General features: G+C 39.4%; 1 protein-coding gene across 2 annotated transcripts in view; it reads right to left on the bottom strand.

Moving 5' to 3' along the window:
• tanc2a (tetratricopeptide repeat, ankyrin repeat and coiled-coil containing 2a) overlaps nt 1–18,224 on the bottom strand; it is an 826,495-nt gene that overhangs the window by 120,661 nt on the left and 687,610 nt on the right. For both annotated transcript variants that reach the window (XM_067969114.1, XM_067969115.1), the window contains 3 exons: nt 10,281–10,512; nt 7,598–7,764; nt 4,958–5,565 (listed from right to left, as the gene is read on the bottom strand). In XM_067969114.1, the coding sequence (XP_067825215.1) occupies nt 4,958–5,565; nt 7,598–7,764; nt 10,281–10,512 (1,007 nt within the window). The remainder of the gene's footprint in view (nt 1–4,957; nt 5,566–7,597; nt 7,765–10,280; nt 10,513–18,224) is intronic.

Here is an 18,224-nt window from a genome sequence, read left to right as displayed (position 1 = left end):
ATCAATCGGAGAGAAACACCAAACCCAGTCTCATAAATCAAATTCAAAGCACTATGAGACGTTTCTGAGAGACTCCATAAGACGCTAAATAAATGTAAATCTCTGTTTGTAACTATAAATTTTATAATCAACAATCTCACATGTATTTAAAATCGATAAGCAATAACATAGACAAGAGTTAAATTAAACATCTGGAGAACATGAAGAAAATACACCCTCGGTAAAATAACACATCAGAGACAATTAGAAACTCAAGTTAGCTGCATTCACTTTTTGGATTTGTCCAGTTTTTGGCACTTTAGGAATTGTGATTAGACGCCGGCAATATACAGAGAATTAAAATAAGCTTTGATCACTAGTACGAATGTTAGCAGCCACAAGCAACTGGCGACGTTTCACAGAGACTGCTCTCGCTGTCGAATGGTTGAGCATTTTCTAGTTAAAATATAAGCCTCATTAAGCAATTGGAGATTATGGCATCAGAATATCATGTCGTATTACAAATAGTTGCCCATTGCATTATCTTAACCATTAAAATAAGTTATAACCCGAAGGTCCTCTTGGTGCCACGTAAAACATTTACGGGTGAGAATGATCGCAATTTCTGCATTTATATTACTGTTTCCTTCTAAAAATATATAGATTTGGTCTGTGTGTGGCTAGAGGAAAATCTTCTTAGATATTCCTAAATGCCAGTTTCCCTAAATGACTGTTCACAAAAGTGGACACAATCCCCGACATCTGGGTCAGTATTGGACAGCGGCCGATCAGCTCTGATTCACTGCGATGCCTGCTGCGCTTATTCTAGTCAGTTTTCCAGAAAATCGTGCCGTAAATTCGCCACTGAAGGATCAGGGAGGAGAATGGTTTAACTTATGGCGTTTGGCGCTAATATCGCCGCTGCAGCCAATTCCGGCCATAAAGTATTAAATGGTGTACAAAGAGGTAGATGGGGTAAACCCAGAAAGTAGCAAAGAGGAGGAACGAAAAAAAAAATTCTGCATGCAACAGTACCACATAGATACAAATAATTTGAATAGCCTACCACCAGCAAATATGAAAAGTTATAATATACAGCAGCTGTAAAAAGAGATGATATACAACATGGCCAAAATGTTGCAAGGAATTGGGGGGAAGATAGTGGAAGTGAAATGCAAATCCTGCTGTGAAATTTGGAATAAGTAAAAGTATCATAACAAATGGAGAAAAATGATAATTGTACCAATTTACAAAGAGGATACAATGAGCTGTGATAATTATATGAGATTCAGCTTGATCAGCCAAGCTACTGAAGTATTCGTCTTGTGCATTAGTGGCCAAGGTAGGAGGCATTTTGGGAGAAGTGCAACCAGAGTTCAGAAGAAGATGCAGTACAATAGATCAATTATTCACACACAGACTCAGTGAGGAGTGTACAATCTTACCCCATTCATCAATTTTATTGATTTTAAGCCAATTTTTGGCTTAGTCTGCCAAAAGGCTATGTTTAAAATAATGAGAGCTTACTACACATGAAGAGACCGACAGCATTTCACACAGTGCAATGTGCACAGGCAGCAAATTCACAGGGTGGCTTAACAAATAACGAGGTGAGGCAAAGATGCCCGCTATAACTGACATTAACCTTGGTGTCTATGATGGAGATTGACTAGCCTCTGGTAAAAATGAGTTCACAACTAGAATTACACGAGTAAATGAGAAACCAGCCAGTTGGTGCTAGTCCATAAATAACTGCAACTATTCTCGGGATAAACCAAATTGGTAGAGCAGAGATAAACTGCATCCAAACAGGGCAGAATCAGAGAAACTAGCTATTATTACAGAAGTAACTGAGTTTCATTGAAACTATATATGGAGGAAAGAAGGGACAAGACGTTAACAGATATAAACGCAGCTTGTAGGATGGTACAGAGTGTACAACATTTTAGAAAATAAAAAGCGAAGCACTGCAGGGGCTGGAAATCTGAAACAAAAACAGAAAATGCTGGAAACACACAGCAGGTCAGTCAGCATCTGTGGAGATAACATCTCCATGTGGAGTCATACCTAGCACAAAGGAAGATGGTAGTGGTTGTTGGAGGCCAATCATTTCAGCCCCAGGACATTGTTGCAGGAGTTCCTCAGGGCAGTGTCCTAGGCCCAACCATCATTCAGCTGCTCCATCAATGACCTTCCCTGCATAAGGTCAGAAATGGCGATGTTCGCTGATGATTGTACAGTGTTCAGTTCCATTCGCAACCCCTCAGATAATGAAGCAGTCCGTGCCCGCATGCAGCAAGACCTGGACAACATCCAGGCTTGGGCTCATAAGTGACAAGTAACATTCGCGCCAGACAAGTGCCAGGCAATGACCATCTCCAACAAGAGAGAGTTTAACCACCTCCCCTTGACATTCAATGGCATTACCGTTGCCGAATCCTCCACCATCAACAGTGACCAGAAACTTAACTGGACCGGCTACATAAATACTGTGGCTACACGAGCAGGTCAGAGGCTGGGTATTCTGCGGCGAGTGACTCACCTCCTGAATCCCCAAAGCCTTTCCACCATCTACAAGGCACAAGTCAGGAGTGTGATGGAATACTCTCCACTTGCTTGGATGAGTGCAGCTCCAACAACACTAAAGAAGCTCGACACCATCCAGGACAAAGCAGCCCGCTTGATTGGCACCCCATCCACCACCCTAATCATTCACTCCCTTCACCACCGGCGCACCATCTACAGGATGCATTGCAGCAGCTCGCCAAGGCTTCTTCAACAGCCTCTCCCAAACCCGCAACCTCTACCACCTAAATGGACAAGGACAGCAGGCACATGGGAACACCATCACCTACAGGTTCCCCTCCAAGTCACACACCATCCCGACTTAGAAATATATCGCCGTTCCTTCATCATCACTGCGTTAAAATCCTGGAACTCCCTATCTAACAGCACTGTGGGAGAACCTTCCCCACACAGACTGCAGTGGTTCAAGGTGGCGGCTCACCACCACCTTCTCAAGGGCAATTAGGGATGGGCAATAGATGCTGGCCTTGCCAGTGATGCCCAGATCCCATGAACGAATAAAAGAGACAAATTAACATTTTGGGTATAGAACCTTCTCTAAAATTGAAAAATACCAGGCAGACCAGTATATTAACAGATCACCTGAGTCAAGTAACTGACAGAAACATCAAGACATTAAAGAGACCAAGGATGTGTAAATAGCTAAGGAAGTGGGAAGCCTGAGGAAATGCGAAAAAATGAGAGGGGTGGAAAATTTGGGGGGTCAGGTGTGCAATTAAAACGGATTTGAAAATGAGGATAGACCTAAATTCTGAAGTTCCTGAAGTTAATGTTCAAACAAGAGGGTTGCAGTGTGCCTAAAAGCCAGATGAGAAATACATAAGCATCAAGAACAGTATCTAATCTTTCTCCTAGGCAACCTGCTACTAGGGAAAATTATTTTATCGAAACTTCAGAAGCATGGTGTCGGCATTTCAGGAGCATGGCTCATCCCAGAAGATAAAAGTGAATTCTGGAAGGATAGAAATAGCAAGGAGGAAGGGTAGCCTATGTTCAGGATAATTTGGAAGTTAAGGAAACTGATTTGATATCTTAGGGGGAAACATAAACATAATAGCCTCGAGTTAACAAGCAGGATTTCCTAGCAGGATAAGGATGATAGCATCCTGTATAAAGAGATAAAGTACAGAAATTAATATTGTGATAATGGATGACTTTAATCAACAATGACAAAGTTAGTCAGGCAAATTGTTTACTATGATCAAGGCTTCAAAAATCAGGGTACACAAGTAAAAATTAGAACGTTAGGAGTGAAAGGGGTAGCCAAGTGGAACACTTTCATTAAAAGCACAATAAGCTTGTGGAAATGAGGGAATGCTACTGAAACTGTCACTAATGAAAACAACTTTGCACTGAAGTAGTTGCTGTCACCTTCTGAGCTGGCAGACTGAAAGTGACTGTTAATTTGTATTTTCTATTACCTACTGCCAGGCTGAACATGGGGTTTAGAGATAAGAAAACTTGCAATTTCCAATTAGTTAAAAAATTATTCACTTGACATGGCTTTTATTTTTTGTGTATATTGTCAGTGTAATCCATGTTGAAAATAGTAAAATTCTCCTTGGGCACAAACTAACGTTTAAACAGTATCTTTCCAATTATCTTAATTATATTAAGCTATGCACATTGAATTCATAGTGATAATCTGAAATACATATCAAATAACGCCCATCCTGCAAACATTAAATGCAATTTCATTCTGAATTTAGCTTGTAGCCTCAGGCAGGAACATTTGCCAATAAAAAAAACACTATGGAAACCAATAAATCATCTCCATTATCCCATGGAATGCAAATTATCATTACTGTACCATATCTAAAATAAACAGATTGTGGAAGAAGATCAGAGCATAAAATGTATTTCAATAAATTCAAATGCCAGAATTAGACAGTATTTTAAACAAGTGCATATATTAGCCTGGGATTTAGAAAAACAGATAAAATGAGCTCTTCATTGTCACAACTGAAGTGGAATCTAGTGCAGACTATTTAAGTCTTACATTGTCAAAACGGTTCAAATACTATGGGGCTAGAAAATTAAATCTACACCTTTTAAAACAGGATTATCCAAAAAAAACTGTATTAAAAGCTAATGTACTCAGATGAGTTATGATGGCTAAATGACTGTATCTCATTCTTGATGTTTATAATGTTTCAAAGTTTGAAATGTTTTTTCTTGCCAGGCAGTCAGAACATAACATTGCTACAAGTGTGACCAAGTTTCCAGTTTTTTCTTTATAGTACTGTAGATACAAACTAATAAACTGTGTGGGTAAAATATGTTATATTTCTAAATAATGTTCTATTGATGAAGGAAATAACAGACAGAAAATGTTAACAACACTCCTCTGCCCAAGTTTCCCATAATTGAAAGGTCTATCACAGTTTCTCACCTGGGGTCACACAGGAACTTTGTCTTCTCTCCGTCCTCTCTCCATATCAGCCATTCTCGAAAGGATGGGTGAACAAACATCCGTGTCATGTCCCGTCGTTTTATTAGAAACATGGAAAGATTGTCCATCCGCTGTTGAAAGTCCTCCCATTCAAGGCTACCGTCAATATTCCCTGCATTGATTGCCTGATAAATCTGTTCATCTGTCATTGGGTGCAAGGACGCCACGGCCACATTCAGCAACGGTAGTACACGTTCGAACGAGGACTGTGTAGGGAACTTCATGTTGCACTGCAAGAGGTAGACCTCAGCGAGGGAAACAGGTACTACTTTATAACTTGAACTCTTAAGCACCAAGTATCCTTTCTCAATCAAGTCGAAAGTCAGTTTTAAGTAGAGGTATGACCCTTGGCTCAAAGCCTTGAGATGAGAACTGAGTTTGCCAAAGGTCGTGTTGTCCATTTTGCCATTGAGGGAGATGTTATTCTGGATTTCAGGGCTGCTGTGGATTCGGTGGAGGATATAGGCTTGTAGGTCCTGGTCTATTGCCTCATTCACATCCAGTTTGTCCAGATATATCTTGTGGAATGGAAGAAGTTTGGCCACTTCCTGTAAAAACAATTTTTTTTGAAAAGAATAACTAAAGTTTGATGGGAATGATAGCACAGCAGTTGTAAAATGCTTGAAGATTTACAGCTACTATAGTTAAATTGTCTGAAACCATGACAGAAATATCAATGGACAATGTAAAAAAGGTCAGTAAGACAACTCATTTCCCACTAGGAGTCCAAGGATACAATGAAGATTTCTAACTCGGTAGTGATCCCAAATCAGAGATCAAATATTTTAGACAAATTCAAATGTGCAAGAAGTCAGCAACACACATCATGTACGTACATCTTCCACTGGAGAAGATGCAATTCACAATTTACCATTTTATAATCGGCTACTGGGAAAATATTGCTGTACACTGCTGAGCAAATCATCGTCCACTGCCTATATGACATTTCTGTGCCAAGCTGTCTACTGCTCCAGTACGCTTAAAAGACCAGATCTCACCAACAAACAAAAAGCCTAATGTGGTGATATACAGCTGCTGTGATATCATTCCCAAACTGTTTGATAGGACGTATAGACAATCAACAAGGGTGCAACAGAATTGGCTGTGAAAGGAGAAATTACTACCATTATTTCTTTATTTAATATTTTCCCCTCCTCACTTCTCATTCTTTTCACAGGCTGCTTACACTGCCCAGGATCCTTAATCTGGAAGGCACGGAAAGGACAATCTGGGCTGCTCGCAGGACTTTCCAGCTGAGATGACAAAACAAACTAGCCTGCTTATAATTTCTCAGCCTGAACTGTGAACTCCTCTATAGCTAAATGGATGTTATCATCCTTGTCATGCTACTCTGAACTCTTCTAATGCATCAATGGCCTGTATTCCAATATTCCAAAAGAGGTTTGATGCTTTTTTGTCTGCTTTGTTCTGCTAATTTTCTCCCTTCCCCTTCTTCTTTTGAAGATGTTGACTCCTTGCTGGTGTACAGTTCCACAGCTACCAGTCACCCTGGCTTATTTTACCCAAGTAGCCATTCTTTAGGTGAGAGACTGGACACTAAGGTTTGGCAGGCTACACAGAGCATCACAGCTGAGTGTTATCCTGTCTGCACCAGATGTCCACACTTGTATACTTCCAGCGGGAATATGGCCGATTTTACCCTCTTTAACCGGGGTCTCTGCAACAAATTGCAATGCCCCTACTGCAGAGCTGATAGCCTAGTGAGTATGGTACTGGACTGGTAACCCAGATATCATGACATCAAAAGCCACCATGGAAAATCGTAAAATTGAACTCAATAAAAATGGTCATTTTCTGGTGTCAGCCCACAAATTACCAGGTATTTGTCGTGTTACAAATTTAATATATAGGGGCATAATCGTGGGGTGGGCTAGGAACCAACATGACTGCTGAAAGGACTTGGAAAGTTTTGTCAAGGATATGCTGAGAGACAGCGAAGAAAGGATTTTTTTTTGATTGGTGGATGGGGCACTTGAGCAATTTGCACCCTACACAGGTCAAAATTTCCTGGCATCCAACATACATTCTTATCTTACCAACACCACATGCCACATGTAAAACTTGATTTGTGCTACTGCAGACTTTTCAGGATTTAAACAGGTGTTATACTCGCTTACAAGCGAACGGTTTTCTAGTGGTGGGAAAACAGATTGATAGACTAGGGTGGCATGGAGCCTTATATACCATGCAGGAGTACGGCTGGTCACATGGGGGCAATTCTGACATCACAAAACATTTTATAGGAAGTTTGTCCTTTATGTGATTTTCCCATCAGAATGTGCTCCAGTGCCAGTTCACTATGGCAGTATGTGCAGGATGAAGTTCTACAGAAGAATAAAAGGCTTTGATCAAACCAGTAACACATACCCAGTATATAGATCACACCCAAGTTTTAGGTAGTCAATTTGAAAACTACATCCATATATTTAACTATAATTGAAACAGGTAGCAAGGTCTAAACTTACAAGCCACATTTAGCACTTCAGAAAATCAAAACCTATCTTGATAACCAATAAAAATCTTGCACAAGTTTGGCCACCTCTCGTCAAGTAATCATACCTGAAGAGTTGTTCGAACTGTCACTATCAACTTCAGCCACGTTGGGAATTTTCCAATCATTTTAGTGAGAAATGACACGATCGTGTCCCCATAATCTGGTTTGTGGAACTCTGCTTCATTTAATCCATCAATTAAGAGGATGTAATCTTCATCTGCAATCTTTCGTTCTGAAAGAAAAATTAAATCCATAACTACCAACAGTAACTTCGTCCTTTCATGTACAAAACGGTTTTGAGACTCAAAATACACATCTTTTTGGCGCAAAACATTCATTATGATGACTTCCTGTACAATTCCAGAAATGTACTGAACCACTGGGTTTTCAAAATATACCCTACTGGGGGAAGGTGTTGAATAGACAGAGAAAGCGACAGTTCACTGAATTATCATGCTATGCATGTCATTTTTAGGCTGAAATCTGCCTGTAATAGTGATTGCAATCCAAATCTGGTGACTCAGAGGCTGAGGCTAATAGATTACTTGAGACCAGGAGTTCTGGACTGAAACAGTTGACAATTATTGGGCATCCTCTTGAAATTCAGTATCAATATGGTGCCACAGAATTACCGCATGATTTATGAACAAGTCAACTGGCTCAGGTTCTAAATCTGCCTACAATACAATTTAAAGGGACCGTATTAAATGTGCTCCCATTCTGGGACTTAGTGCTTGAAAATACACTAATTCCCACAGCATACCTTGTTATTGTGGGGAAACTTTCCTTACAGATAGAATAGAATAAAAACATATCTAGATTTACATAGCTATTCTCTGGGAGGATTTGTGATGTGGTGCCAACCATGGTGCGATGCATCAACCACCTTGGTTCAGCAAGGGGTGACTAACTTTCCATTTAAATGTCTATTCAGGGAGGGGCACATTTCCAGGTGCTAACACCGTCTTAAGGAGGAGTGAACTGTCAAAAAAAAGCAGCCGGTAGTGCATCATCATTGGAATTCCATTTGGACTTTTGGGGTTACAGAATATTCAGGTGCACAGCACAAAGGTCTGGCTTAAATATTAGCAGCTCTCATGGTGCTTCCTGGCTCTCTCCCTCCCTTCCTGGCTTGGCATCCAGTCAGTTTTCCTTGCACCTATCTCTGAAACGCCTTAAGATGCTTCTTACTTTAAAAGGTGCTATATAAATGCAATTAGTTGTTGCTGCTAGTCATCATTTTGCAGAGGTCTTGCAGACTGGCAAAACCTCAGAAATATTGCAGGGGATGGAATCTGGCATGAAGCAGTGCCATTCTGATCCAGTCCACTGGGTTGCATGGCTTTGGATTGTACAAAGTCCAGGAGACAAAATTTTTTTTTATTGCAGTTTGACAAACAGGGCGACATCACTAGGCAGCTGCATACTTTGTAGAACACAGATGGCGAGCTTTGAGGATTCCTACATTTGCTACATCAGCTTTTCTACCCATCTTTGTGTGCAAGGCAAAAAAATTCACCGGTTATACTGGGGATCATGTTTTGTCATTACATCATTGTTGTTTCCCATCATATTACTGTTTATCTTTCTGACAGGGATCCTTTAAAGAGTAGGCAGTAGACCTTTTCAGATTAAGAGAAACAGATAAAATTATCACTTTTGTAGCTGTCTGATACTATTCAACCTGCTGATATAAAATCTTAATGAGTTGAGCAAGTCTCAAACAGATCATCTTGCCATTTGAAAAAGTGAGCTGGCTACTATCAGGTATTTCTGCCAGAAAACTCAAAGGTTTGAAAAATGTTTTGCCACTAGATATCATGGCCATATTTATAGAGCTTATAATGACATTTAATGGTAGAAAGTGATCACAGTGCTATAATTATTGAAGATGGGGAAATGTACTAAAGACGATAGAGATTAAGTAGAAATCATCTTGTTGAGGTTGTTAAAGTTTTTTTTAATGGATGAATTGCGCTGTCAAAGTTGGCGATATCAGTACAAAGGGATAGAAAATTTTCCATTTTTGCAGCTGGCGTTAACATTACAAATTTTTTAACTGAGGTAGGGCATGGGTTAGATTCAGGCCAAAGTTATATCTACTGGTCCCAACAGTAAGCCTAAATGTGCAACCTTAGAATATTATACCAGACTACGATAGTGACACTTCCATTACTCACACCAGTCATCCTAACATTATTTGAGTGAGATTGTGCTCTGGTACCAAATTACAAACAGTTCTAAATTCTAAATACTAGATTGAGGCAGTCATAGCACATTTCAGATTAGTCCTTTACAACAAGCAGAACGAGGAAACCTTGAGCCCAACGGGGCTGGATTCAGACTCGGGTCCCAGAGAAAGTTTAGTATTCTAATCACTATACCACCCTGTATGTACAAATCCCTCAGCACTATATGTTATTCTCTTTATACCTATTTTTCTCCTTTACTATTTCCTTCTGGACCACATGCCTGCTATGATCGAGGGGCAAAGCAGGCCAGGCAGCTTGCTCTCAGCCACCCAGAAAGCACAGGAAAGAATCCCAGTGAAGAGTCCTGTCTGATTTTCTCATCCCTTTGCAGGGAGACATCTGGTAAAATAGCTCCTTTCACAAACATGGCTGAGATCAGAAATTCCAGAATGAACCTATGTCCCACCATTCTATAGTATTCCAATGCACTGTGCCAAAGAACCACCTAACATCTAATTCCTTGAACTTAACTCTTGATCGACAAAATTTGACCTACCTTTGCGCAGGTTGTCAAGCGGTTCCAGGACTCCTCTTCTAAACGACGCCATGGGATCTTGAACACAGGAGCGTAAGCTGAGCATACTCTGTAAATGTGGTTCTCGAAGCAGCTGCTCCCTATAGGCAACAAGTTGGGGTGATCGGCAGAGGAGAGCTGCCACATTGTGTACAAACTCTGGAACTAAGCAGGTGTAGGCATTGTCTGCTTGGCAGTAATGGTAGGCTACCACCTGGAAAGAGAAGTTCAATGAGTAGTTTCATATCTTTTTAGTTGCCTCCCCAGTTGACTGTAAAACCACCTAAAAGGCCAGCAAAGTCTAAAGTAAATGCCACCAGTTTGGTCTGCTGGAACTTTATTCTTGGAAAAATTCAGGTCTTAACAAAAAGCTGCAGGACACTAAACAAACTAATTTCAGGTATTCATAGGATTTGCCACTGTGTTGGGCCTGAAACTATAAAAGTATTTATAACCAACATATCTTTGTCTTAGTTTTTAAATTCCCCATGAAATTCTGCTTCAAGTTTCATCATTTTACTTATGTTTTTCTGTGCTTCCAAAGTTCCACCACACATTCTTGGAGTTAGAATTCACAATGTTAAAATTGGCCATTGATTAGCTAAATACAAGTTTCAAGAGCCAATTTTTCAACTGTGTAAAGATTGACATGATTGTGGTGAACTTTTGGCTCAATTTCAATCATCAAATGGAAAATACTACAACTCATCAGGTATCTCGTTGGCGGCCACAGGAGCACTATTACACCCTGACAAGCTAACTTGTCAGTGCTGATCCAAATGAAAGTGAAGTGTTAAAGAAAAATGGCAATTTTGTGCTGTGGTTGTCATCTACTGGGACCTGGAATGAAACTGTCCAAACTAATTTCACTGAAGACCTCTTAACAGCTGTCAGAAACAGCGGACGATCATCTATCTGTCTGTGCTGGAATCAAATCCAGATCCGATAAGTGAAAGATTAGTGTGACTCAATTCTCAGTGGCTGTATATGTGACTAATACAAAGATGAACTATCTTTTCAGCTTTGACACATCAGAGAGAGAGAGAGAGAGAGAGAGAGAGAGAGAGATATGGCAAGGTGAAGTGAACAGAGGATGGAGCTTCCAGAAAACATGAACAGGGGACAAGGAGCGGGGTGAAAAGTCTATGTGGATATGTTGGGCCGGAGGAGATTGCCAAGATAGGGTGAAGCAAAGACATGGAGAAATGTGAAAATGAGAACAAAAATTGTGAGGCCAATGGGAATATGGGAGTGAGGACATGGGCTGCAATGTTTTTGTCGAGTTGCAATATGTAAGATTTGTAGTGGGAGACCAATTAGGACAGTATTACAGAAATTGAGACAACCAGGTAGGTGCTTGTAAAAAAAAATCTTCCAAGAGAATTTTCCCTACAGATTTTACTGTCTACTGCCTATCGTAAAGAAACAAATCACAGCTGCCAGCTGGCCACTGTTAAATAAAACAATAGTTTTATAATATTAATATTCTCTTCTCAAGCTGCTTCTAAGATTTTGCTGAATGAGTCCAAAGAGATCTCAAATATTTCACTGAAAACTAATTAATTCTCAGGAAATCACTTTTTGAATACAAAGAAATATATTATTGATCATCAAAATTAAACTTTTAACAACTGTATTTGTCTGTAGTGCAAATATCCTTTCACATCTCACTATTGTGCTGTGTTGCCTCACTCGAATCAATGCTGGATGACTCACCCTTTTGGCAATTAGAAAAGAATTCTGAATGAATTCTATTACAATAACTAACCTAAGGCTGGCCCTGATTTTCAGTTTTGTCTGTGATCCAGAAGATAGAATAAAAACGATGAATCTGTACAGATAAACAAGCACGAAATTGGTCCAGGCATAATGTCAGAACAGTTAATGTAAATTAATAGCAATGGGGGTGTGAGTTGATGAGGGGCTGGTGTAATAATGAGACTGTGTGGGTCCCCTCAGAGCTTTGGCTTCAATTCAGCTTGTTTGTTTCTTTTGAAACCAGGGCCTTGCCCTTGAATTCAAAACTAAAGAATTCAGATTCTTTAGCTCTCTCTTTTATTCAGAATACAAAAATGGCCTCCGCAGTCTGTACTGAAAGCAACATTAAACATAATCATAAGACTGGCATTTAAGCAGTCTGAAAATTTGGAGTTATTTTCTTTTAAAATAATGCATAAACCAGAAACACCAACATTTTATGGTGACATTTCATATTTTGGCTGACTAACAGATCAGGTAGGCAGGCTGCTCCCAGGTCTCTGCTAATGCTGCTCTGTAACATGCCACCAGGTGGTGTTTAGGAGACTGTCGTGAGTTGTTCATCAATTTTTCCTCTACTGTAGATTAGGAACACACTCAGACCGGCGGTCCAAATCCACATCTTAGCATTCTGCACACAACATACTGCTCTGTAATTAACTCATGTTTCATTAAAACAAATACTGGGAGGAGGCAGAGAAGATGATTTCAAATATTGCCTGGAGAAACAGGAGTTTAACTGAATACAATGGTGGTGAATTTTCACAGAGGTTCTCCCTCTCGTCCCCTGTAACTTTGGAACAAGAGTCGCGGAAACCTCTGAAAAACGGCATTATTACCGTTTACGCCATTCTTCCGGCGTTTCGAGAGACTTACCATCAAGAACATTTTTAAAAAATCAAATAGTTACATTACATTATGATAAGCATCATCATTCTTTATTCCATGTACTTTTCCGCCTTTCAGATGCATTCTTTATTTAAATAGTGAGTGGTGACTACACTGTAGGAAGGAATTAACAACCACCATAGTATGAGGGAAGTGAAATATCAGTAAAATAGAGCCGTTAACCCTAGGGTTCTTTAAGATCAATGTTCCTCCATACAGTGGGGGATTATAACCCTTTCAAGACAGTATGTCCCGAAAATATCAAATAAAATATTATAATTTGTACCAGCTTGATTTTTTAAAAAGTGTTCTTGAGAGCGATAATAATTCTTTCAATAGAACGGGAAAAGGAAGTGATGTCAATTATTTCAGAACAGAAGACAGAGGGTGGTTGTAGAGGGTTGTTTTTCAAACTGGAGGCCTGTGTCCAGCGGTGTGCCTCAGGGATCGGTGCTGAGTCCGCTGTTATTTGTTATTTATATTAATGATTTGGATGAGAATTTAGGAGGCATGGTTAGTAAGTTTGCAGATGACACCAAGATTGGTGGCATTGTGGACAGCGAAGGTGGTTATCTAGGATTGCAACGGGATCTTGATAAATTGGGCCAGTGGGCCGATGAATGGCAGATGGAGTTTAATTTAGATAAATGTGAGGTGATGCATTTTGGTAGATCGAATCGGGCCAGGACCTACTCCGTTAATGGTAGGGCGTTGGGGAGAGTTATAGAACAAAGAGATCTAGGAGTACAGGTTCATAGCTCCTTGAAAGTGGAGTCACAGGTGGATAGGGTGGTGAAGAAGGCATTCGGCATGCTTGGTTTCATTGGTCAGAACATTGAATACAGGAGTTGGGATGTCTTGTTGAAGTTGTACAAGACATTAGTAAGGCCACACTTGGAATACTGTGTACAGTTCTGGTCACGCTATTATAGAAAGGATATTATTAAACTAGAAAGAGTGCAGAAAAGATTTACTGGGATGCTACCGGGACTTGATGGTTTGACTTATAGGGAGAGGTTGGATAGACTGAGACTTTTTTCCCTGGAGAGTAGGAGGTTTAGGGGTGATCTTATAGAAGTCTATAAAATAATGAGGGGCATAGATAAGGTAGATAGTCAAAATCTTTTCCCAAAGGTAGGGGAGTCTATAACGAGGGGGCATAGATTTAAGGTGAGAGGGGAGAGATACAAAAGGGTCCAGAGGGGCAATTTTTTCAAAGGGTGGTGAGTGTCTGGAACGAGCTGCCAGAGGCAGTAGTAGAGGCGGGTACAATTTTGTCTTTTAAAAAGCATTTGGACAGTTACATGGGTAAGGTGGGTATAGAGGGATATGGGCCAAGTGCAGGCAACTGGGACTAGCTTAGTGGTATAAACTGGGCGACATGGACATGTTGGGCCGAAGTGCCTGTTTCCATGTTGTAAACTTCTATGATTCTAATAAGTACAGTGTATGTGTGACATAAATTACAACAGGGATTATATAATTAAGAGGATTGTCCCAATGCTCAAAATTTAAGGGTAGCTTGAAAATTAAAATTAAAGATGCACTGTTTTTATAACTGGAGGTGGAAAAGCCATTTGTCACAATACAATGACACAAACTGAATCATAACAGATCAGCAACCAAAGTAGGTTTGCAAGCACTGCTAAAGACTGCTATTTTAAAGGCAAGCTTAATCAATCATGATGTTTCTAACAGAGCTATTTACATAAAATATTCTTATAGTTTATCCGCTGATTAAAAATGGGAAGAATAATTTACTTTTTTCAGCTCATAAATACTCCAATGGACTGATTAGAGGTCTGCTGGTATTGCACCAGCTGATGCCCAGCCACCACTGAAAGTGCCACATAAATGTTGAAATCTATTTTTAAATCAAGAAATGCAAATAATTCCACATTAAACTACTCCAGAACAATCAGTCCACATTTCTAAACATTGCACTGTCGCCACAATAAAAATAAATGAAGTTGTGACAAATCTGAAGAAATAAGGGGTAACTTAAATATACATTAAAATATATGAGCAGATCTCCCAGCCTTGCTCACGGTGAGTCGGAGATGCACTGATCAGGGCAACTAATTTACAGGGATTGAAGAAGTCAAATTCCACTTCTATGTAATGGTATTCTGGTATTTTTACTCGTACATTGGGGATCAAATTCCATAACTCTGTCCATTATTCTGTGAAAAGTTTTGATATATATATATTTTCCTTTACCTATGTATTTAATCCATATCCAGTTTTAAAGCTGAGCAAGATGATATGCAAGTTGACCACTTGGAGTTAGATATCTGGCATTTAGCAGTGTTGGGTGGGAGATGGGTTTAGCTGTACTGGGGATAGTCCTGCACTTTGGTAGAACTAGGGAATAGCCCTGGGTTTCCAGGGTTTGGCAGAAGTGTGGAGGGGGATCCTGAGTAGTGGAATATGAAGCTTGGCTCATTGATGAATTCCGTGTCTGTAAGTCGTGAAGGGATGGGGAGGACCTAGGTCTGACAGCACTGGGTCGGGGTGCCCCAGGTTTAGCAGCACTGGTCTGCAACATTCTAAGATTTGTGAAATCAATAAATTTGGCTCCTAGAAGAGAGAGAAAAATAAAAAGACGGAGACAGAGACTCATTCTCTTTCTTTCACAGATATCAGTAATTAGAATGTTTATATTTTTGTTTTGTTTTGGCTTTGCTTTGTCGATGAACAACATCATAGTTGTTCATCTTTATTAACCCCCTCTCATTTCTCTGTTTTAAAAAATATTCAAAATAAATTTTACCTGAATAAAGCCTCTGAAATTTATCCTCTAGCTTTTCTTTAAGTAATTGTGAAAAACAACTTCCATATATTTTGTTACAGACAGAGAGAAAGCTTCTACCATTTGGCTAACTAAATATTACTGAGAAATTGTGCACATTACACATGCTCATACACAGGATCTGTCTTCAAATAACAACTTAGACTAGAGGGAGAAGCTGAGGCCTTCAAGCTAAAAACTTTAAGTTATTAAAAAGCACACAAGACAATACACTAAATAAATTTAGTTATATAATTGTGAAATATGTATTTTTATTTTGTTTAAAATGTCATTTAGGACATTAAACATTTCAATTATTGAGAAAAGAAATGGTGGATGAACGTGATTTGATTTCATCAACAAAGCACGACGGTTAAATGTGTACAAAGCTTTCTAAAATGTTTACACAGAATTCCCGATAGGAAGTTTCCACTATAAATGTTAACATAAAAGGGTTACAGGAAGTAACGTTTGACAGGTAAGAAAGTACAAATGGAATTATCAGCAAATGATGGATACTGCACTTCTGCTCAAGGACTTTGAATCTAATGGATTCAAAATCTTGCTTGTGGTAGTTTCATAACCCAAACTTGGAAGATTAGGTAAGCCTACTATTAGTTGGTTCACTGTTCCTCCGGCAAGCCCAAATTTCTATTAAGAATGATTCACAGCACATCAGGATTGTTAGAAGCTGCAACACCAGCAAATGAATAGGCTGATACAAAAGCTGCGTGTAGATGTGAAGTAAATCCATATACATAAACAATTCCCAGTTTGTCTTCACCGCACAACAGTTTTCACTGGCTAAACCAGGCAGCACAATTTTGGTGTGCTGTTCGTCCCTTGAGCTGAGTTTCAAACTCTGAATCCCATTACCAAAGACTTTACTTCTACTTCTGCCTCCGTTATTACTTCATAGCCAGACTGCTGCTAAAATCCTTATCCACACCGACTTAGTTTCTCCAAACGCCTCCTTGCCGACCTCCTGAACCCCACCCGACACAGACTCACACTCGTCCAAAACTTCCTTGTCTGTATGCTGTATTTTTGGCCATGCTTTAAGTCACCTCTTCTAACTCTTCTATTAATGCTCATCATCCGTTTCTCCTCTGTGAAGCACCTTGGGATGCTTTCCATGTTATTGTGAGGTCACACTGGCAAATTCTGGAAGTTGTTGCATAGCCTTTGGTTCCTATCCTCATCACCATGATTCCCAAAATATTTTTCTACTTTGCCAACCTGGCTCGTAGGCCTAGTTCTGCATTGCCTGGTAGGACGCAAAGAAAGTGACTTCAGTAAGGTGCTCCACACATGCTGTGCGTTTCACTTACTATCAAATCACAAGCCTGACACTTACTGATGTCTAATAATGCAGACAAAAAGATTCTGCTCGAAAGCCAATTCAGATTTACTTCAACAAAAGCGGATGCTGGAAATCTGAAATAAAAACAGAAAATGCTGGAAACACTCAGCAGGTCAGGCAGCATCTGTGGAGAGAGAAACAGAGTTATCGTTTCAGATCGATGACGTTTCGAAGTCATCGACCTGAAACATTAACTCTGTTTCTCTCTCCACAGATGCTGCCTGACCTGCTGAGTATTTCCAGCATTTACTAGATTTACTTTAACTTCACAGCTCCTGATTAAAGTGGCTTTCAGTATTTAAACTTTTCACGCACTGTACTTAAGATGATTAGATGCTGACCTGTCATTATGTACCTATTCATTTCTGAAATACAAATAAGCAAGCATTTCATGGAAGCTATTAAATTAAGAACATTTATTCTGTTCTCTATTTTTAAATGAGATGAAACATTACAATACTATTAAATTGGGCCATCCATAACTCTGAAATGTTAACAAATTCAAAGAGTAAAAATAGTAATGTTCCACTGAGTTCTTTTAAAATAGTATGTACAAATATGATCAATAAGTAGTATTGTTTACAATATACTTTGGCATTAATAAGGGGGTAGACAAAATACTACTGTTTGTACACATGAAAAAGACAGAGAATTTATTGATGGTCCCTTTTTATTCACCTTTTTGTTGGCTAACTAAATTTTTCCTCTAACCTATTTTAATGGACAAACATGCAACTAGTTGTAACAATGAGAGTTCTTAGGGGCCCACTTCACACATAACCTATACCTTGTAACAACTTAGCCTAGCAGCAGAAGCCCCCTATTTTAGATTTTAGTCAGACAATTCTATTTTTCATGCTTAAAGATCAAATCTGGATATCTAATTAAATTGGTTAATCAAATTCTTAGACCTGGGCTAAACTGTAACAGGATAGAGGGCAATCAACAGCCAACTAATGGCAGGATCTAAAGATTAGGAGATTAAAGAACATTGTGTACAATATTATAATAATTTTGGGGATTAACTAGTATCTGGTGCAATAAATCTGAATCTGCAGATGTGAAAAGGTTTCTGAATCAGAATAAAATGGCCACACTACAAAAGATAAGACCCTGGAGAAAGTCT

This window comes from Heptranchias perlo, chromosome 30 (assembly GCF_035084215.1).
Source record: "Heptranchias perlo isolate sHepPer1 chromosome 30, sHepPer1.hap1, whole genome shotgun sequence".
In the NCBI taxonomy this organism is placed as follows: Eukaryota; Metazoa; Chordata; class Chondrichthyes; order Hexanchiformes; family Hexanchidae; genus Heptranchias; species Heptranchias perlo.
The sequence above is the reverse complement of the archived record's forward strand: the minus strand, read 5'-3'. Positions and strand labels throughout refer to the sequence as shown.